At 39.5% G+C, this 21,040-nt stretch overlaps 6 protein-coding genes across 6 annotated transcripts; 5 read left to right on the top strand and 1 right to left on the bottom strand.

The window, feature by feature from the left end:
• Positions 1-1,251: 1,251 nt before the first annotated feature.
• Positions 1,252-1,794, top strand: KVR01_000471 (uncharacterized protein; the record flags this gene model as incomplete). The annotated part of the gene is made up of 1 exon (XM_044788456.1): positions 1,252-1,794. One exon carries the CDS (start codon positions 1,252-1,254, stop codon positions 1,792-1,794), a length of 543 nt encoding a protein of 180 aa, XP_044650420.1.
• A 375-nt stretch (positions 1,795-2,169) lies between these two features.
• On the bottom strand, positions 2,170-3,713 carry KVR01_000498 (mitochondrial 54S ribosomal protein YmL16). Its single transcript, XM_044792513.1, has 3 exons — positions 3,373-3,713; positions 3,171-3,284; positions 2,170-3,085 (listed from the first exon to the last, which is right to left on the bottom strand). Exons 1-3 carry the CDS (start codon positions 3,641-3,643, stop codon positions 2,718-2,720), a joined length of 753 nt encoding a protein of 250 aa, XP_044650447.1. The 5' UTR covers positions 3,644-3,713; the 3' UTR covers positions 2,170-2,717.
• Positions 3,714-5,061: 1,348 nt separating this feature from the next.
• On the top strand, positions 5,062-7,564 carry KVR01_000058 (uncharacterized protein). The gene is made up of 2 exons (XM_044791524.1): positions 5,062-5,918; positions 5,974-7,564. Exons 1-2 carry the CDS (start codon positions 5,516-5,518, stop codon positions 7,485-7,487), a joined length of 1,917 nt encoding a protein of 638 aa, XP_044650007.1. The 5' UTR covers positions 5,062-5,515; the 3' UTR covers positions 7,488-7,564.
• A 344-nt stretch (positions 7,565-7,908) lies between these two features.
• KVR01_000095 (uncharacterized protein) lies at positions 7,909-9,483 on the top strand (the record flags this gene model as incomplete). The annotated part of the gene is made up of 3 exons (XM_044786230.1): positions 7,909-8,479; positions 8,538-8,974; positions 9,037-9,483. The coding sequence occupies 3 exons, from the start codon at positions 7,909-7,911 to the stop codon at positions 9,481-9,483; spliced, it is 1,455 nt and encodes a 484-aa protein (XP_044650044.1).
• Positions 9,484-11,330: 1,847 nt separating this feature from the next.
• KVR01_000230 (uncharacterized protein) lies at positions 11,331-12,047 on the top strand (the record flags this gene model as incomplete). The annotated part of the gene is made up of 2 exons (XM_044782868.1): positions 11,331-11,383; positions 11,426-12,047. 2 exons carry the CDS (start codon positions 11,331-11,333, stop codon positions 12,045-12,047), a joined length of 675 nt encoding a protein of 224 aa, XP_044650179.1.
• Positions 12,048-20,165: 8,118 nt separating this feature from the next.
• On the top strand, positions 20,166-21,040 carry KVR01_000557 (uncharacterized protein). The gene is made up of 4 exons (XM_044793403.1): positions 20,166-20,377; positions 20,488-20,520; positions 20,625-20,681; positions 20,792-21,040. Exons 1-4 carry the CDS (start codon positions 20,316-20,318, stop codon positions 20,901-20,903), a joined length of 264 nt encoding a protein of 87 aa, XP_044650506.1. The 5' UTR covers positions 20,166-20,315; the 3' UTR covers positions 20,904-21,040.

Genomic DNA, 21,040 nt, shown 5'->3' with positions numbered 1-21,040 from the left:
AAGTTTCAATTAAACTGGGCGCTTTGACAAATAGAGTTCATTCCCTTGTGTATCCGGTCACTCTTCCCCAGCCTTTTCAACCACAACCATTGTTTGTTGTTATCATCGAGAACTGAATTTCCAATTTCTAAGAGTTAGTTAAGAGCCCATGACACCAACCATACTTTCGTGTGCCGTGATAGTAAATGCTCACGAAACAGAGGCAAGTGAGCCAACATGTCTAGTGTAGCTACCAACCGAAGCCAAGACACAAAGCAGTCATCGATGGGAGTGGCACCTGAGCAGCAGCCGTATGGCTTCCTTCCAAACTAGCCAATGGTACCAGCGCTTCAGCCGAACATGCCTCTAGGCTCAGTCTCCATATTTCCGCGTTAGAAATGCTCAACCCCTGGGACACACCCCATCAGTAGAAGTGCACAGACCCGACGATTAGTATCGAAAGTCACCCCAAAGACAGGAATATTCATATCCGCGCAGCGAAGATGGCACCTCAGCCCCACCGAGGCGACATGCTCCCTCCAATATCTCAGATGATTCCAGCGTCAGAACAATTGGACCAATCCGAGGCTTGCCTCCTCGCCATGCTGCTGGGTCATTCCCTCAAACACCTGTCCCGAGTGCCGGGAATGGCCCCAATAGTTGGGGGCGAGGGGGAGTTTCTGTACAAAGGGGGACAGGACCTCAAGTGCTATTTATCAACTTGACACAAACGCCAGCCAGAGTAACGGGGAATATCCTTATGGGGGTCCCAGCGACTAGATTCGAACGGCGCAGGACCTATCTAGGTCAGCACAGCAGAAATTGGCTCAGGTCAACAATACTTTGCTCCAAGGCCATCTCAGTGTTGGCAACGAGCTTTTATACAGTGTTGGTTGTGATAAATGCTGCTCGGGGGTGGTAATTACAACACGTGCTGAGATCTACTTCATACCAACAGGTGCTGGAGGACTTTCGAGCCGTAGAATTGATTTGCTCGTCACAACTTTCGATATGATGGAGTCTTGTGAGCAGGGTCCTTTGTCCTCACATTCCCAGTTGGTCACCCAGATCGATGGTACCAATACCTATACATTATAAATACACGGCCTCTGACCCTCTGACCCCTAAGTTAAAATCAAAATGCAAGACTTCTACCAGGACTACTTATTACAGATACATGCACCATTCATTAGCTTATCGTCGCTCAACTAAGGAATAATCAGAATAGCGACGGCTCAGCTATTCCTTTTACTCCAGCCACACACCATAGTCATGCCTTCATCACAGCGTTCTGTAAAACCGAGTGAGAACCCCAAATCGGCCGACTCCCATAAAAAACGACCAAAGCAGCAGAGGCAGATACCCCAGTCTCGACACCGTCATCTGGGTAATGTTCATCCCCAGGGACAGGATGCCCCTGATGACAACGGAAATGGCGAGCATGTACAGCAGGGGTATCATCCCCAGGACCCACCTCCTGCATATGAAGTCAGTGAACACGGCAGCAGCTTGCGCGAGGTACGGGACGCTGCCTACAACGCAGGTTACAATGCGGCAATCGAGGACGGCTTCGATGCGGGAGTCCAGAACGGCTACGACAGGGGAGTTAAGGACGGCTATGCTTGGGGGTTCAAGGAAGGCTCTCAGAAGGAGGGGCGCACAGACTCCGATGCGTATGTTGAACAACTCACAATGGGCGTAACTGGCGGCGAGATACATGGCAAGTGGAGCGATGCTGTCTGGAACCAGCGCAGGTCCCAGCTAGCCAACGAATCATGTGCTTGTTCCTGTACCCCTGGTGTCGTTGGGCGTTAGGGGCACCGGTTTTGACTTTTTGAGCGGTTGGGCAGAAGTAGCAGCAGTTGGGTAGACTCAAGGCATAGTTTTGGAATTGAAACCGTTGATAAACTCGACCACACTGTCATACCAGTGAGCAAGCAATCTTGGTGATTCACTTGCTTTCTCTAGGGCTTGCTAAAGGCAGATGTCGTCGATTCCACCATAAAAGATAGCCAATTAATCGATGGTAATTATTGGGAGATCGATATATTGGCTGACCTGTCAATGATCCAGGCCATGCCCTTTACAACTTAGATTAATACCAAGGAGACTTGCTTGGTGCTCTTCGGCATCCCGATATCACTGGTTAGCAAGCGAACTTGACTATGGAAACGGTGGATGGACTGGAGGTCGAGCGGCCGTCTTTGTAAGGCCCTTGCTCAAGACATTGATCAGAACAATCTAGACTACTTAATATGGGCTTAATGTCATACATGAATACCTAGGTATGTCACCGGAAGCGGTGTGAGGAGCATATCTTTGAATGCTAAGGACTGTGTGCTTCTGAGTTGTGCACCAAGTGCGGCCGGGCTCGCAATTCAACACCAGCCCGCTAGTCGGGGAGGATTCAGCGAGCAAGATCATGCTAGTCAGGAGCGAGTAGCTTCAGCAGACGTCAAAACTCGGTGGAGTTGATATCCCGATGTGGTGCTGCCTCATTTTCCGAGACCACTGCCAGAACTTATCCACACACACACACACACACACACACACACACACACAAGTTTCCAGTGTATGTTTCGTATTTTCCTTGCTATGAATGATCTGTAGATCCAGAAGGAAGCCATAGCAGCAGCGCGGATAACGGCACAGGCCGTATGATATGGCACCAGAGCGACCGCGACCACCAGTCCTGGCCTCCCCGTCTGTGGCCTCCCTTTCAATGCTGAACCTGCCGCTCACTTGATCTTCTTCTGCTTCAGCTTGATCGTCTCGTTGTTGACGAATATACCCTTCCCCTTGTAAGGCTCCGGCACTCTCCACCTGCGGATCTCAGCCGCGAATTGCATGACCTTCTCCCTGTTGATGCCCTCGAGCAGGATACGGGTGGGCTGGGGCGTGGACGCCTTGACGCCCTCGGGGACGCCCAGGTCGATGGGGTGCGAGAAGCCAAGCCGCAGGCACACAAAGTCCTGGTCCGGGTACTGCTCCAGGTTGGGCCGCTTGTCGACGGTCGCTCGGTAGCCGATACCGACGAGCCGCAGGACGGCCGTGTGCCCTTCTGACACGCCGATGATGTAGCGCTGGATGTATGCCCATGTGGTGCCTGTAGAACGCGGGTTTGCCTGGTCAGTGAAACGTGGAGTGGTGCGCGGGGGCGGGCTTCCTGGGAGCCGCGGTGGAGGTCGTACCCCACATCTCCTTCTGCTTCTTCTGGTCGTTGTCCTCAATGGTGAGGGTCAACCTCCTAGCCTCTGTGTCATGGTCGAGCTTGAGGAACGGGGGCACGTTGAGGTCGAGCTTCCCTGTCATGTCGCCCACGGATGTCAGCGCATGTCACAGTTCAGACGTGGAGCGGCGGTGCCAAAGCCATGCGGCCGACGCGAGGCGTACCCAGAGGTCCTGTGACGGTGACGGTCCTCCTAGGGGTCTGCTTGTATGTGGTGAAGTCCTTCAGGATGTAGGGCTCGCCGATGGTGAGCTCGACGCCGGGCGGGATCGAGATCGGGGTGCGGCCCAGCTTGGAGGGCCTCGAGGTGGACGCGGAAAACTGGCGGCGCGCAGCTGGTGCAGGCGCGCAGTTCTGGAAGGCTGGGACAAGGAAGGAGGGTAATGACACGACGGACGAGGGCGCAAAGGCCCTCGCTCTGCTGGGTGCAAGCATTGGAGATATGGCGACTGGGCTCAGCAGCGGCCGATTACATGGCGCATCGGTCGCACGCACTCGGGCGCCATGGCATATGGACCTTCGGCATGAGGTCGAAAATTCCGGCCAGGGTGATGACATAAGCAAGCAGGGACCAGCATACTCCGTACACACCCTTGACACCCCAGGTCGACCTCGACAACCCCCCAACCTACCTGGGTTAGGTACCCACCCAGACAAGCCAGCCAGCCAGACAGGCGCAGCGCTTGTGGCCATCGGATGAACCTGTCAATCGCTGATCACTCACACTAATACTGTGTAACATCTGAGATCTTATCTCAATTATGTACGGCCAATCAGACATCGGGTGTCGTTCAACATGATGACAGGAAGTCATCCGCTTTTGCCAATCACCTGGACAGTCACCTGGCACTCGTCCTGTGCTGTCGTCTTTGCACAACTCAAAGAGTGCCCCAAGCAGCCAAGTTGCCAACACAAGATTCAAGAAACACCAAACCCAGGCACGGCCTACGATCTCGCGATCGGCCCGAACAAATCTATTCGACCCACAAGGCTGACCATATTTCGACATCCCGAGGATGCTTGAGTAAAGTTTATCTGAATTTGCATGAACGAACGAACCACGGGAAGGTCAGTCATTAGCCCAGGGGCAAGACCACCAAGACGGACTGGAGTGGGGACGTGCACAGGTGGATTTTGTCGTGCTCCAACACAGCCTCGGATCATCATCCCGGATCATCGTGTCTAACCGGTACGCACGACGGGTGCAAACCATGCCTGCATGACATATCCGTATATATATATATATATATATTCTCCCCCCAAAAAAACACACACACACAGCATTGTACATGTCCTACCCAAGTCCCCAGGATGGCACCCATGTAGAGTGCATCAAATACGAGCATTGGCGAGTCTCTTTTTTCTGGCCTAGCAGACGGGCCTTCCAACGTCCCAAGTCGGCCCGGCCTAGTGTCAACTGGTACTTTGCTGATGAGTGTTATGCGGCTACACAATCCCTTGTACCTGCACCGGCCCAGCTTCCATTTTGACTACTGCAGGGCCTGTTTGTGTAACCTCCAGCTCCACACCCTCTTGGGATTCCCTAGCAGGCGTGACCGGCATCATGCCGAGCTGGACCTCCCGTCTGCCGGACGGTCGTCTGCCCTTACTTTTGCCCTATGGGCAACGTCAGATCGTTGTCAGATCGTTGTCAAATTCCAGTAGGACGCAGCCAGACCCGCGACGGTGACCGTTGACCTCAGCTTTACCTGCCTGTGTCCAAGTCCACGGATCTGCGTGCCGATCTGGTCTACACCAGATGTCGGAACGAGCCGTTAGGACGAGTGCCCCAGTGCCCCAGTGACCCAGTGGCCTGAAGGAGCCCACCCCCGCGTGTGGCTCCTGACGGCAGGGGAGACTGCAGCTGCCCAGCACCTGTGTGCCTTGACTCAGGGGCAACATCATATTGCTCACAAGGGCCGGCACGGCTTGGCAGCGGGTATGAGATCTCCTTTGGGGAGGTCACTCTGGGAGGCCACCGGCCGGCCGGACTCAATCTGTAGCCAAGTCTGGTTCGTCCGTTGTGCGCGATGTAACCCGAAATGAGATGCTGTATCAGCCGCCTCCTCCTGCTCCTACGCGCAGGACAACGTCTCCACGATGGCGCTACCCACGATGGCGCTACCCACGGCAATGCTACCCACGGCCATGCTACCCACACCGGCGAGTGACTGGGGCTTGTGTCTTTTGTTGGCCCATGATGCACCACAAGAAACCAGTATAAAGTCTCGCGTCTCCTGCCGCCCTTTGTGGTGGTAGTTGAAGGCAAGGTCGCCTCATCCCTCGCTTGTAACATCTCTCGCTATCATGAGGATCTCGAACCTCGTCCCTTCTTTGCTCCTATCAGCACTGGCTTCGGCCAACCCCCTCGATGACCGCCAAGTGCAGGACTATGAGTATATCGTGGTCGGCAGCGGTGCCGGAGGCGGCCCGCTTGCCTGCAGACTGGCCATGGCTGGGCACAGTACTCTCTTGATCGAGGCTGGTGACGACCAGGCCGGCAACGTCAACATCACCGTGCCTGGCTACCAAGCTGCCGTGACCCAGGACCCCAAGCTGAGCTGGGATATCTTCGTCAACCATTACCAGGACCAAGAACGTGCCAAGCGGGACCCAAAGTTCACGTACGAGACTGCGCCGTACCAGTATCACGTTGGCCCGAACCCACCGTCAGGAGCCAAGCCCCTTGGCATCCTCTACCCCCGAGCTGGTGAGTCCTCGATTCGATGACAGTGCCGACATGTAGGTTCTGACACTTGCAACAGCAACCCTGGGAGGTAGCGTAACCCACAATGCCTTGATCTGGATCACGCCTCATGCGAGCGACTGGAATGGAATCGCTCAGCTCACCGGGGATACAACATGGTCCGCAGCGAACATGGACAAGTATCTCGACAAGATCTATGAGTGGCAGAATGTCCAGCCAACCGATCCCAGCATTCTGCTGCAAGATCTGAAGCTCACCCGGCAGCTGGCCAGCGGAGCGGCTGTGATGGGTGACGGGCCCGACCCGTTCGCTGCTGTCACCGCACTCACCAAAACCTTGTTGCTTGATGCCAACAATCGGGACGACCCCAACCGCGATAGCGCTCAGGGCTTCTTCCAGATTCCTCTCATCATGAAGGATGGCACGCGGGTTTCCATCCGCGATCACATCACGGATACAGTCGCAAAGGGGTACCCCCTGACTGTGCGCCAGAACACCCATGTCACTAAAGTCGTCTTTGACCAGAGTGGCACGACTCCTCGCGCGACAGGTGTCGAGTTCTTGGATGGCAAATACCTCTACCGGGCAAGCCCCCTGAATGGCGGTGGCTCAGGAACCCCCGGGTCCGCCAGCGCAAGCAAAGAGGTGATCCTCTCGGGCGGCGCCTTCAACACCCCTCAGATCCTCAAGCTCAGCGGAGTCGGCCCCAAGGCTGAACTGGACGGATTCGGAATCCCGGTGGTCAAGGACCTCCCTGGTGTCGGCACCAACATGCAGGATCGCTATGAAATCAACATCAATGTCAAGCACCCCACAGATTTCAAGCTCTTGGATGGCTGCACCTTTGACGGCAAGGCCCAGGACAAGTGTCTGACACGCTGGCAAGACAAGCCCTACATCCTCGGGGCTCGTGGGGCGTACGCCACCAACGGACTTGCTGCCACCATGGCCGTCAACTCCGACGCAGCTGACAATACCGACATCGACATGTACATCTTTGGAGGCCCCATCGACTTCACCGGCTACTTTCCCCGGTGGGGCGACGACGCAGTCAAGGACCACTCGCACTTCTCGTGGTACACGCTCAAGGCACACACGCGCAACCGCGCCGGCACGGTCCAGCTCCGCACAACAGACCCGCTCGACACCCCCATCATCAACTTCAACTACTTCGACACGGGCACGACCGAGGGCGGCGCGGACGAGCGCGACCTGGACGCGATGGTGCAGGCGCTCAACATGTCGAGGGACGCCCTGAGCCGGTACAAGTCGTACGGCATCCTCGGCGGCGACGACTTCGTCGAGGAGCGGCCCGGCCCCAGCGTTGTGTCGGACGCCGACCTGAGGACGTACATCAAGGACCACGCCTGGGGCCACCATGCCTCGTGTACGTGCCCGATCGGGGCTGACGACGACCCGCTGGCGGTCCTGGACAGCAAGTTCCGCGTGAGGGGAGTCACGGGCCTGAGGGTCGTTGATGCCAGTGTTTTCCCGCGCATCCCCGGCATCTTCATCCAGGCTCCGATCTTTATGGTCAGCGAGAAGGCGGCGGATGTCATTCTGAATGGGTGATAGTTTTGGACAAATCTTGTGTACGAATGTGCTGTATCTAAATTAGTAGATGAATACAGAAGCAAGCCAACCTTCGATCCTGCCTCGATCCTGCAAGTCTTTCTGGATTTTAAGCCCTCAGCTGGCCAGCCTCCCATTGTTTTGTCCTTTGCATGGCCCTCTTGATTTCAACCCTTTCCCATTCTGCCCTTCGTCCGGTCTCCTGTCCCGCAAGTACGATTGGGCCAGGCTTGTTCAATCTGGGTAAGAGGTACCTCTCACTTTTCGCAACTTTCAGTTTCCAAAATGGTAGCTGCTACCGCCCTTGTCACCCTGCCCTTCTTTTCCACTTGAACTCGTCAATTCCCATCAGCAACTTGACGACAACCCCCTAACTTCTCCCACCCACCTGCGCTCTTTCCTTCCAGTAACGATCGCGGCGATGACTCAACACAGCTTCTTCTGGTACGCCGTCTTCTGGGCCCAGGTCGTTACCGCCTTTTGGGGAGGAAAGAAGCAGGTGGTCGCCAGCCCCCGCCACGATTTCAACCTCAGCCCGATCGAGATGCTCCAGTCAGGGTCGCAACCCTCTGAGGTCTACACCGTCGCCCTGAGCGAGCTACAAGATCTCGAGTCCGAGCCCCTCTGCCACAGGATTGCAGCGAGGCTGCTGGTTGGCAACTGCCAGCTACTCGATGGGAAGGACGAGGCGACCGTGCTCACGGATAGCGGTCGGCAGATTCGGGACTTTGTCGACTCCTACGCCGCGAGCATGGCAATCTGCGACCTCGAGCGCGGCAGGTTCACCATCCCCTCCGTCTGCGACAAATTTCGCGAACCCACACTCGGCCGGCTGTCACTCGGCGGACAGGCACGGCTCCACGTCAATTCTCGCGAGATCGACCATTGTCTTTCGGGCCTTGCCGCCGAAAACTCGGCGTGGTCGACATGGGTCAGCTACCGCCACAAAGCTCTGAGATTCTGCGAGGCTGCGAGGGCAGACCAAGAGAAAGGTGAGCTGGCGAGACGGAGGCCTCGGTGGGAAATGCAACTGACACAATTGCTCTGCAGCCCAGAACATCCTCCTCTACCAGCGCCTCATCCAAGTGATGGCGAAGATGACCCACGGCGTCGAGGTTGAGATTCAAAAACATATGGAAAGTCTCGAGCTTCGAGTGCAAAGAACAGGCGATGTGATTGCGAGCCTGGAGCCAGAGCTTGACCGTTTGAGAGAGAAATTAGCGACGGCCGACAGCTTCATCACTGACAACCTAGACATAGCCTTAAGAAGGTCCGGCGAATCTATCAGTAACGGCCTCGTGGACGCCGCAAACCTACAGAGAATACTTGCAGTCATGATGCAGACCGTCCTCGACGGTACGTCCCATGTTGCTGCAGCACAGGAGAGGAGCATGGATGTTTTTGTCGAGGGAAGCAAAGACCTCAATAGATGGGCCGCGCTTGTGGCCACAGCATCTGCGTCTGCCTTGTCACTGACCAACGAGATCGTGAGTTACTTTGCTTTCAATAATAGTCTGCTGAGTAGCTAACCAATTGCGGTCTCTCCCAGGAATTATCACGACTTGGACTGCAAGAGCTGTTTGAACGGCAGCAAGCACTCGCCCAAGGCTTGGACACTCTCACTTCTGCAACGGTAACCCTCTCTATGAGGCAAAACGATCACGTCCGATCTTTGTCCGAGGCCCAGAACATGACCAACGACATTCTTGGTACTCTAGACGAGGTTGCTTCCACAGCCATGATCCTTGAGGAGGCCTCGCAATCCTTTCTTGGACGGCCAGGTCTCTTCAGATGGATGTCCTACATCGTCAGCCCTGTCGTGACACTGGTGCTAGGGTCGTATGGCCTTGCGCCTTCGGCATTGCGCAACCTGGGCCTGGTCGTCCTCGGGGAGGTTTTCGGCTTCCTGCTTTGCCATTCCGACCGCATCTTTGTGCCATGGCGTTTCGTTTCTACGACACAAGGGGTGGGGAACACCACATCTACCAGCATTTAGTTCGTCGTTTCCGGTGTGCAGCATTTGGGTACGCCAAGTTCAAGAGCGGGTTCGGATCTGGGACAGATGCACTTTTCAAGTTTATGGGTCTTCGAGATGCTTCCTTACTACTACTTTGCTATTTCATGATGGGATTTGGGATGCAGCTCGTCTTCGAGGGGTTTGGTGACACAAGGAAGATAGCTGCGAAACGAGATGATTTGCTATCATCCTTATGCTTCAGGCAACATGAATTCACACTACATACCCTAGGGTACATTCCACAGACACTGTGTGACTTCACATGGAAAGTTCATAAATCCAAGCAAAGCTATTGAAGACACCCGGCAAGCTCACAATTCTAGTATAGTTGAGAAAAGCCAAAATTTGATAATTAGTAAGTAGTCACCATGTGCAGGCGTAGTGTTAACCCCAGTCGAGTGCTAGAGGTGCTTGGACTTAACTACTAGTGATAGGTAAGTCATGTTATGCGGTTGTCAGGAATGGGCGACTCAAAAATTTGCGCACAGTCTTATTGGATGACTAGGACTGATTTCTCAAAAGCGATGTCTTACAGAATCTCAGGCCTGTGTACCCCGGGGTAGCTTCCCCTTCCAGGACGAGGGCCTAGCCGGGCTTATCTTGGATATGCAGACAACGCATAGGATTCAAAGACGAGCCACCGGGCTGGAGGCGTGCCTCACAAGGTTGCTTAGTGCGTGGCAGTATTCGTGCCGCCAGCAGACTTGATCTCAACCAAATATTTGATACGAGGCCTAACTTGATCCTCGGCGGCACCGCTGCAGATCATGTGGTTTGGTTCCATGATAGGGCCCGTGAGAATTGCAAAGAATTGATAATCAGACAATTATTGTTAGCTTTCCACGCTATAGAGAAGGATTAGTGCTGCATAGTTCCAGCCTTGTCTGGAGACTAAAGCCAGGTGCCCACAGACGTACTATATTCTCTCTGCACTGTTATTAGCACTATATTTTTTCTCTCTAAAAACACTGTGTCTTAAGTGTTTACCACTGTATGAAGGCATGACATATATTTTATATGTATGGGGAATAGAAACAAAACTACCCTAGTGCTGCCCAGTTTCGCACCGTCTTCTACCCCTAGTAACAACAGGTGGATAAATTGCTTAAAAGAATTCATCTGGTGACTTCCAAAAGTTGACCTTGCTGGTAACTAGGGACTTTAGTGGTGTGGAAACATTGGCTAGTAATTTATAGTCCTGCTTGGTCTGAAGAAATTGCTCGAAATGCTCACAAGTGATATATGCAACCCGCGCTCTCCTCTTGTCTGCTTTCTCTTTCCTCCCATCCGACACACCATTGTGGCACCTGCACTGTTCTATCACATCAAGAACTACTCTCTTGCACATAAGTCAGGCTTCTGCCACCAATCTGGACCTTTTGTTCACGTCGACTTGAATCTCTCATCAACCAAGTTCAACCATCATGGAAAACACTCAGCAACCTCCATCAGCGCAGGCACAGCCTGGCCCGATCATGCGTTGCTGTAAAAAAGCAAATATTCGCGACTGCGACTGTCTCAGGCCGAAAGGTCCCTGCCAGCAGCCTCCGATGATACTCACGCATGTCTTCGATCCCGTCTGCTCTTCCCAGGGGCATTGCTATTCCTGCAAGTGGCTCGAGGCACATGTTCTTAACCACCCGGTATCCGGATCCAATCCCGATAAGATCTTCATCATGCCGAACTATGATATTCACGGCATAGAGCTTACTTCCCCAGTCCTGGTGGCGGAGGTACCGAAACAAGTCTGGGGATGGGTCATCCAGCCAACAAGCGGGGTGCAGATCCCGTACCTGGTGGACGCACACCAGTGCAAAACCGTCAAGATGGCCACCATGGACAGCCATGGGAGGTGGAAAGGCATTCGCCCCGGCCAAGGGTCTGTCCGTCTTGTCCATTATCTACCGCCCATTCACAACAGGCTTTACCGCGACTACGGCTACAGCCCAGTCTACAGCCCGTATCGAGTTTCGGCTTATATAGCCAACGCTCCAGACAAGATGGCGTGCACGCCAGACCCCATGGTGCCACCAAACAGGCTCCGCCGATACGCTGCCGATCAGACCAACACGACCCTGGTGGTCGGCAGCATCGACAGGTCGGTGAGCAACGACGACCTCAGGGGCCTCTTCGAGAACTACGGCCAGATCCGATATCTGAACAGGCCCGAACAGACCTGTGCCTATGTCCAGTTCGTGATGCGGCGCGACGCCCTGATGGCTATTAGGCAGCTACAGGGCATCCCTGTCTACAGGTGCCGGCTTCGAATCTCGTGGGGGGACCCCACGGTGAAGAAGCAGGAGGAGATCGAGGTCAAGGAAGGTCCCCTCCGTCTCAAGGGCAACAGGCACCAGAGGCTGCCGAAGCAGCAGCCTCAGAAGCAGCAGAAGCAGCAGGAGCAGGAGCAGCAGGAGCAGCAGGAGCAGCAGGAGCAGCAGGAGCAGCAGGAGCAGCAGGAGCAGCCCGAGCCCATGGAGGAAAAGCCTCGGCCTCATTTCAGACTCGACCCTCGTGCAGCTAGCTTCACGCCAGATCGGAAATGAAAGGACCGGGCTGTCGTGAGGCCTTCTGATTATGGGGCCAGGCCCTCCGGGCAGTCGCACGATGCACAGCGGGACAGTACTCGTACTCCCTCACCTGAGGGTCAGAACGCCAACGGCAAATCCAGCTCGAAGACTTCAGATCGTGCTGCCGCCAGCAACAGCACTCAAGGCACGGGGACTAGCAGCCCGGAAAAAGAGGCCGGCCCTGATGAAGTGGACAGGAAGTGAGGGGCGCGAATAAAAGGATAAGAGATTGTTTGCAAACTTGTTTGTCTTTTTCAGAACCAGTCAGGCCCTAGCGACTACTAATATTGGACCGGAATCGACTTGTGTGAAGTCCAAAAATAGACTTCAATAGAAGTGGAAAGACAACTCCCAAAAGGGGAGGGGGCCGGTGGATTGGAAGCGTGGGCGCGCAGAGAAAGGAACACTGAAGATTGACCCATCAACGCTCTGGATTGAACAGCGATAATTTCTCTCTTTAGAAACATCATAACTAGATTAGAGATAGAAAAATTATAACCAGATTGAAATACAGCCTGTTTTTATTTTTATCTTTAAATCACGGGCTCAAATAACATGCTGATTCCGAGAAAGGTCGGGATGCCGTATTCGGTTGATGAGATGACGTTGGAAACCGGACGCGCCACACGTGTGGCTTGAGTTTTCTTGCTTAAATGGCTTGAATGGCAACAGATGCTTTTGAAAATCCTCCTTACCTAGGTACAAGGATTTTGACACAGGGTCTCCCTTGAAACACCTAGATCTTGGACTCTATGTATCGGAATCGGGGAAGGATGATTGGTGTTGTGCGAATAGTCGTGGGGGGAGTCTCGATCAATGCTGCTCTGTGAGCCTTGGAAAGCCTGGATTTTATGGCGCCCGCGGGCACAGGAGAGTGGATGAACAGCATAACCTTTACGCTAGCCTGCGGTCTACGGCGCCATCAACACACCAAATCAAATCACAGCTCGTTTCCAGCGATCTAGATCTCAAGCACTTCTCTCCATGTGCAGTCCTCGCCAACCACTGTCTCAGAAAAACGAAGCAGAGCCCCCCCCCGGTTAAATACCCCCTGTTTAAAAGTTAAACCACTCCCTTTTAAAGTAATCTTTTCTTAATATCTATCTTAATAATTAACTTAAAAATATATAAAGAATATATTTATAATCCTTATTAAAATCTCTATCTAACTATATTTTTAGAACAATTTTTACTTAAAGTTTATATATTATTAGGACTATAAGCTGATTACTTAAAACTAACTAATAGGTCTGTACATCTCCTTATCTTATCAACCTAAATAACCTCTATACCTCTTATAATAAAAGTATAATAATAAATATTCTAAAAATATAGATAAATAGAGATTTTAATAAGGATTATAAATATATTTTTTATATATTTTTAAGTTAATTATTAAGAAAGTTATATAAAAAAGATTACTTTTAAAAGGGAGCTAAGAAATAGTTTAACTATTAAATAGGGGGTATTTCTAAGAATTTAAGTGTGAATAGCGTTGAATTTTAACTATTAACTAATAGGCTTTCCACTCCTTTATTTATATACTAAATATCCTTTATTTAGTATTTAGACGCTTTTATCTAATGAAGCCCTTTATAGTTTAACTATTTTTAGTAATTATATATATAAAAATAGTATTTCTTTATTAATTATTTAGAAATATATTTTTATAGCCCCTATAAGCTATATATATATATTTATTTATATATATATATATAGATTAAAAATATAAAAATATTTAATAGTTAAAAACCTTAATTTTTAAGGAAAAAACTATTTTTATTAAGTTATAAACCTTTATAAAGGAAAAAATAACTTATTTTATATAGTAATAAAACCTAATATATAGGAAAAATATACTATTTATTATATTAAAACCTTTTATAAAAGGGAAAATAGTACTTTTATTAGTAATAAAAACCTTTTATTATAGGAAAAATATACTATTATATAAGTAAAAATCTTAAAATTTACTTTAAGTACAATTTAAACTTAAACTTTTATAATTTAAATATATTATTTTTATTTAATATTTATTTTATATAGGTTATTTACGTTATTATTATATTATATTATAGGTTTATAGTTTATAAGGTTATTTTTATAATTTAAGTTAAAAGTTTATATTTATACTATAATATTTATAAAACTATATTTATATAGTAATTTTATTAAACTATATATTTAACTTTTATATATTTTATATATAGTATATATAATATATATAGCTTATATATACTATATAAATTATTAAGATAAAACCTATTATTTCAACTTTTATTAGTTTTATATTATTTTATAAGTTATTATTTAAAGTATTATAATATTTTATTTTTATTTTATTTTATAATATATTAATAAATAAAGGTATTAAACTTATTATTAATTTTCTTTTAAATTATATAAATCTTTAAATTTAATAAATAATAGTCTTTTAATTAATTTAATATACTAATTAGCTATATTTTTCTTTAAAAGTATATATTTTATAGTTATTAACCTCTTTTATTAAATTTCGGGTATAATAATATATTATATTTATATATTTAGTTTTTATAAAAACTTAATTTTTAGCTAAACTAATAGTAGTATTATTATTTATATATATAATAGGTTTATTTAATTCTAAATTTAAATTTAAATTTATATTAAAATATTTTAATAAATTATATAAATATATAGCTTTTAAAAGCTTCTTTTAAAGCTATATATTTAATTTTATAACTACTTAATATAGGTATTTTTATAATTATAAATTATAACATAGGGTTAATTATTTTATTATTTTTAAAGAATATAAATATATAATTAAATATAAATTATTTATTATTTAGGTTATTACCTAATTAAAGTTAAAATATTTATATAAATTTAATTTTTATTATATTTATATATTTTAAATAATTTAAGGAATTTTAATATATATTCTTATAACTTATTTAGTTTTTAAAATACTTTTACTAGAATTAAATATATATCTAACTAGATTATATATAGAATATATTATATTTATATAACTTTTAAACCTAAATATAATATAGTATTTATTTTATTTTTAGTAATTATTTATTTTATTTTTAAGGCTTAATTTATATTTTTATTAATTTTTTCTAAGTATAAAAGGAGTTAATTTAGGTTTTATATTCTTATTATTTTTATATTAAATTTTTAAGTATTTTATTAGTATATCTATTTTAATTTATAGTTAGAGTTTTTTTTTTATTTATTATTATATTATTTTCTAAAAGGAAGTTAATTTTCTTTAATAGTTTATATTTATAATTTCTTTTATTTTATTTATTATATTATTAACTTTATTATTATTACTACTTATTATTATTATATTATTAACATAGTATATTAATATAATATTTTCTTTATTATTTATAAATATTCCTTTATTATAAAGGTAGGATTTAAATTTTAATTTATTTAATTCTTTTTAAATATTTATATTATAAATTAAGGTTTTATTTTAAGTTATATAAAGCTTTATTTAATAACCCTATACTACCTTTTATATATATAAGAAGGTAATTTTATATATATTTCTTTATTAATATTAAAGTATAAAATATATTTTTATATTATAACTATATATATAATAGTTTTTATTTATTACTATTATTAATAATAATATTTATATTTTTAATTTATAAATTATAGTAAAGGTTTCTAAGTAATTTATTCTTAATTTTTAATTAAAACCTTATATTATTTAATAAACTTTATAGTATATATTATTTAATTTATTAGTTACCTAATAAAGCTTTATTATATTAGGGTTATTTATAAATTTTTTTAAATACCTACTTTCCCTAAAGGCTTATAGATATTAAGTATATTATTTATATTTATTATATTATATATATTTTAACTTATAAATAAATTAACTTTATTTTTATAGTTTTTACCTAATAAGGTACTTTTTCTTTATATATAGCCTTTTTAGGCTAGAGGGCTTATTTATTCCACTTATAGTTAGTATATATAGGGTTTTTATATTATTTTCTAATATTATTATTTAATTATTTAATAATATATCCTTTATAATATATAAAGCTTTATATTTTAAAATCCTTTCTTCTAGTATAAGGTAGTAATTTATATAAGATTCTATTATATTATTATTATTATTATTATTATTATTATTATTATTATTATTATTATTATTATTATTATTATTATTATTATTATTATTATTATTATTATTATTATTATTATTATTATTATTATTATTATTATTATTATTATTATTATTATTATTATTATTATTATTATTATTATTATTATTATTATTATTATTATTATTATTATTATTATTATTATTATTATTATTATTATTATTATATAATTTTATTTTTATTTTTTAAATATAGAATTATTATCTTTATTTATAATATATTTACCTTCTAAGATATTTATATTTTTAGTTTATATTATTTTATTATTAATATATATTTTATATATTTTATTATTTTATTAAAATTAACTAATACCCTTTTTCTATTTTAAAGTTTAGTTTATTTTATTTTTATTATTATTATAATATATTATAAATCCTATAATTTAATATAATTTATAAGTAGATTATAATTATATAATAGATTATATAGGGTTTTTCACCTTAAATCTTTTAGAGTATAATATTATATAAATATATACTAAATATAATAGCTTCCCCTATAGCTTATATAATAAATTAGCTTATAATAATAAGTATTTTATTTTATTTAATATTATTAAATTCCTTCTTTCTATAAAACCATTAAATTCTTTTATATAAAGAGGTATTATTATATATAATACTATTATTATTTAATATTATTTTAAATTTTTATTAATATATTTAATACTATTATTAATATTAAATTCTTTTATTCTCTTATTTATTTTATTTTCTATTATATTTTTATATTTATTAAAAGATTTTAATATTTAATTTTAAACTTTAATAGATTTATATATAAATATTTAATCTTTTATTTAAAATAATATATAATATTTATAATTATTATAAATATTTTTAAAAGGATTAACTATATTACTATATATTCTCTAATATATTATAATTATATAAATTATTATTTATTTTATTTATTTTAATATTATATTTAACTTTAGGTATATATTATATTTATATAATAATACTTTTATATTTTTAAAAATTTAATATTTATATTATTATTTTTAATATTATAAGTAAAGAGTCTATATATATATACTTTAACTTATAATACTATAAATATATATCTAATAAATCTTTATTAATAGTTAAAGGAAGGTTTTACTTATATTTAATAGTTATTTATTTTATTTATATTTATATAAGTATTTATTTTAATATAAGGTAATTTATTTTATAATAATTTATTATTTTATTTTATTAAAGATTTTATTTATTACTTTTATTATATTATTTTTAAATATTATATTATATGTATACTTTATAGTTTTAAAATCTAATATATTTATATTAAATTTTAAAGTATAATATATATTATTTAAAATTATATCTTTATTATTTATATTTATTTTTAAGTCTTTTTATTTTAATATTTATTTTACTAATATTTTTAATTAATATTAATATTTATATATTTAATATTACTTAAAAGATTTATATTTTATAATAGATATATTTATATATATATTTAAAGTAAATTTTATTTTATTTATTTTTAAATTATTTTTATATATATTATATTATTTATATAGTTTAGATTTTTATTAATAATATTATTATTATTAAGAATTTATTATATATAGAGTATATTTTATATTTTCTTATAGTTTATATTATTATTATAATAATTTTATAAATTAAATTTTAATAATTGTTTTCTTTTAGATTAAAAGATTTTTATATTATATTTATTTTCTTTTTTATTTTTATTATTACTTTCTTTATTAATTTTATTATAAATAGTTAATAGTTTATTTTAAAAATTTCCTTTTTCTTTATTATTTTTAAAGTTTTTCTAAAAATTATTATAATTTTTATTAATTTTATTTTATTTTTCTAACTTTTTAATACTTTTTAAGGTAAAGAAAATAATAATTATTTTTAATATAACCTTTTATTTTATAATAGGTATACTATAATATATTTTTTATTTTTCTTATTTTTATTATTATTTTTAATAATAAAAGTATTTTTATTTTTATTTATTTTTCTTTTTAATTTATTAATAAAGCTAAAAATATATTTTTATATTATAACTATTATAATCTTTTATAAACTTTAAATAATATTTTAAATAAATTTAATATATTTATTATTTAATAAGTTTAATATCTATATTATAATTACTTAATTTAATAGTTTTATATTATTAATAAATAAATCTATAATTATTAAATTAATTTTATTTAAATAGTTTTTATAATATTAAAATTATTAAATAAAGTATTAAAATTCTTTTAATAATAAAATTTAATAATAAATTTAGTAAATTAATATAAATTTTATAGTTTTTTATATTATTTTAATAGTTTTATATTTTTATATATATAAATAGATTATTTATTATTATAAGTTATATATAAATTAATACTTTTAATCTTTTAAGTATTAAATTTTAAAATTATTATTTTTTTAATAAGATTTTCTTTTAATAAAAGGTTTAAATTTTAATAAACTATATAATATAATTTAATAAACCTTTTAATTTAAAGACTTTAAATTTTAAATAAAGTTATATTTTATAAATATTTTATAAATATTTTATAAATTTATTTATATTTATATATATATATATATATATATATTTTAATTTTTAATATTCTTATAAAATATATATTAATAAATTCTTTATAAATTAATAAATATTTTTAATATAATTTATAACTTTATTTAATTTTATATTATAATATTTATTAAATTAAAGTATAAATTAAAAGTATTTTTATAGTTTTTAACTATAATTATTAGAAATAAAAATATTTTAAAATTAAAAATATTTTTAATTTAAATTTTTAATATAAAATTAATAAATTAATTATAATTATTAAATTTAAATATATTATTTTAAATATTTTCTAATAAAATAGGTTTAACTTTTATATAAAGTATTATAAACTTTTATATTAAAAGGTTTTATTTTAAAATTTATAAAGTAATTTTAATATAAATATTTTAGAATATTTATAGATAAAGAGTTAAAAGTAAATTTATTTATAAAGATTTTTATAATTTTAAAATATAAATATAAATAGATTTTATTTTATTTAAAAATAATTATAAAATTAAGTTATAAAAAAGTATTTATAATTAAAAGGTATTTAAATATAATATAAAATTTTTATTTTTTAAGGTAAAATATAGTTATAGAGTATAAATAAAATAAGGGTTATAATATAATATTTTTATAAAATAATTTTAATATAAATTTTATAAAATAGTTATTTTTAAATAATTTTATATATAAAAGATTATATAAATATTTTTAAAAATATTTTTATTAAATAAAATATAAAAGAGAAATATAAAGATATTTTTATTATTTTATAAATATAGTTTTATTAAGTTATAAAAATATTAAAGATAGTTTTAAATATATTATTAATAATATAAGTAAAGAGTATTATATAACTCTTTTTAATTAATTATAATAGCTATTATTATTTAATTTAAAAAGGTATTAATTAACTTAATTAGAATTAAAGATTTAGGCCTTATAATCTCTAAGAATTTAAGTATAAATAATATTAAATTTTAACTATTAACTAATAAGCTTTCTACCCCTTTATTTATATATTAAATATTCTTTATTTAGTATTTAAATGCTTTTATTTAATAAAGCCCTTTATAGTTTAACCATTTTTAGTAATTATATATATAAAAATAGTATTTCTTTATTAACTATTTGGAAACGTATTTTTACAGTATTTAACCGGGGGGGGGCTTTGCTTCGTTTTTCCGAGATAGCAAGATGCTCCCGCCTGATACCCCTGTTTCCACGCAGGGGGGTGGGTGTGGCACAGCTGATGTGTGCCACACACAAATGACATCATCCCGCATTTGGCTGATGACGACCTACGTACGGTACACATGCTTTGTCCAGGCTGCCTGTGCTGTGCCACGTTTATATATTGACGTCCATTTCCTTTGAATCTCTTCGGAAATCTTTCGAATATTATTAATTGACCTGAACTTTCTGCACAGCCTCTCCAATTTTAAGTCAAATATTACACAGTGAACACACACACTAACTCGGCCTATTGTCACCACCAGCCCTCAAAATGAACAAGAACTCAGACAACGGCGTCACAGGAGCAGCTAAGACCGCTAGTGGAATTCTCGGGTACCTAGGTTCCATACTTATCCTACTACGGGTCCCTCTTTTTCCCTGATCTGGAGCGGGCCCAGAGCACATCACCTAGGGATCCGCAGCAGTTGGCTAACACATGATAGCAACACCGTCTCGGGCGTGAGCAACACATTGGGGCAAGCATCACTTTTCACCTTTTACAGATCCCCGTCTTTCATGTTTTGGAATATTCTAGAATACAACACTTTAGGACCCGTAGCAGGACTAACTTCACCACTAGCGGCGTTGTCGGTGGAGCAACACGCGGCCTTGGGGAAACCGTGAATGGTGTGACTGGGTAAGCATCTCTTTTCTCCTGCCCTTGGATCATACTACAGTCCTTCATGTTTGTGGAACGTTATAAAATGCAACTCGAGGGCCCGTGCTAGGATTTAACACCGTATTTAGTGGCATCGGACAACCTCTCGGAGATGGGCTTGCGAACGTCGGAACAGGTGTTGAGAATGGTCTGTCCGATGTGGCCAAGGGGTCTCGGGATGCCGGACAGTGGAAGAAATGAATGAGCTTCACTCCATCTTGGGGGTTTTCTCGTTACTTATGACGTCCGGGCGTGGATTCCTTTGTACCTTTGATGCCTGAATGGCTCTAATCAATGTTTGCTTATAAATGCGTTGAATACCAAAATACTTTTCTGTC

The sequence above is a fragment of the Diaporthe batatas genome (genome assembly GCF_019321695.1).
Source record: "Diaporthe batatas strain CRI 302-4 chromosome Unknown Contig00001, whole genome shotgun sequence".
Lineage (NCBI taxonomy): Eukaryota > Fungi > Ascomycota > Sordariomycetes > Diaporthales > Diaporthaceae > Diaporthe > Diaporthe batatas.
This window is presented reverse-complemented; position numbering and strand designations above follow the sequence as displayed.

Excerpts from the sequence above, each read along its gene's own strand:
- KVR01_000557 (XM_044793403.1), top strand. The coding sequence starts at position 20,316 with ATGAACAAGAACTCAGACAACGGCGTCACAGGAGCAGCTAAGACCGCT. Across the intron at positions 20,521-20,624 it reads GGCGTGAGCAACACATTGGG|CGGCGTTGTCGGTGGAGCAA; the intron begins GCAAGCATCACT and ends CTTCACCACTAG. Across the intron at positions 20,682-20,791 it reads ACCGTGAATGGTGTGACTGG|TGGCATCGGACAACCTCTCG; the intron begins GTAAGCATCTCT and ends CACCGTATTTAG.
- KVR01_000498 (XM_044792513.1), bottom strand. The coding sequence starts at position 3,643 with ATGCTTGCACCCAGCAGAGCGAGGGCCTTTGCGCCCTCGTCCGTCGTG. Across the intron at positions 3,285-3,372 it reads CACCGTCACAGGACCTCTGG|GGAAGCTCGACCTCAACGTG; the intron begins GTACGCCTCGCG and ends GCGACATGACAG. Across the intron at positions 3,086-3,170 it reads GAAGCAGAAGGAGATGTGGG|GCACCACATGGGCATACATC; the intron begins GTACGACCTCCA and ends CGCGTTCTACAG.
- KVR01_000058 (XM_044791524.1), top strand. The coding sequence starts at position 5,516 with ATGAGGATCTCGAACCTCGTCCCTTCTTTGCTCCTATCAGCACTGGCT. Across the intron at positions 5,919-5,973 it reads CATCCTCTACCCCCGAGCTG|CAACCCTGGGAGGTAGCGTA; the intron begins GTGAGTCCTCGA and ends CACTTGCAACAG.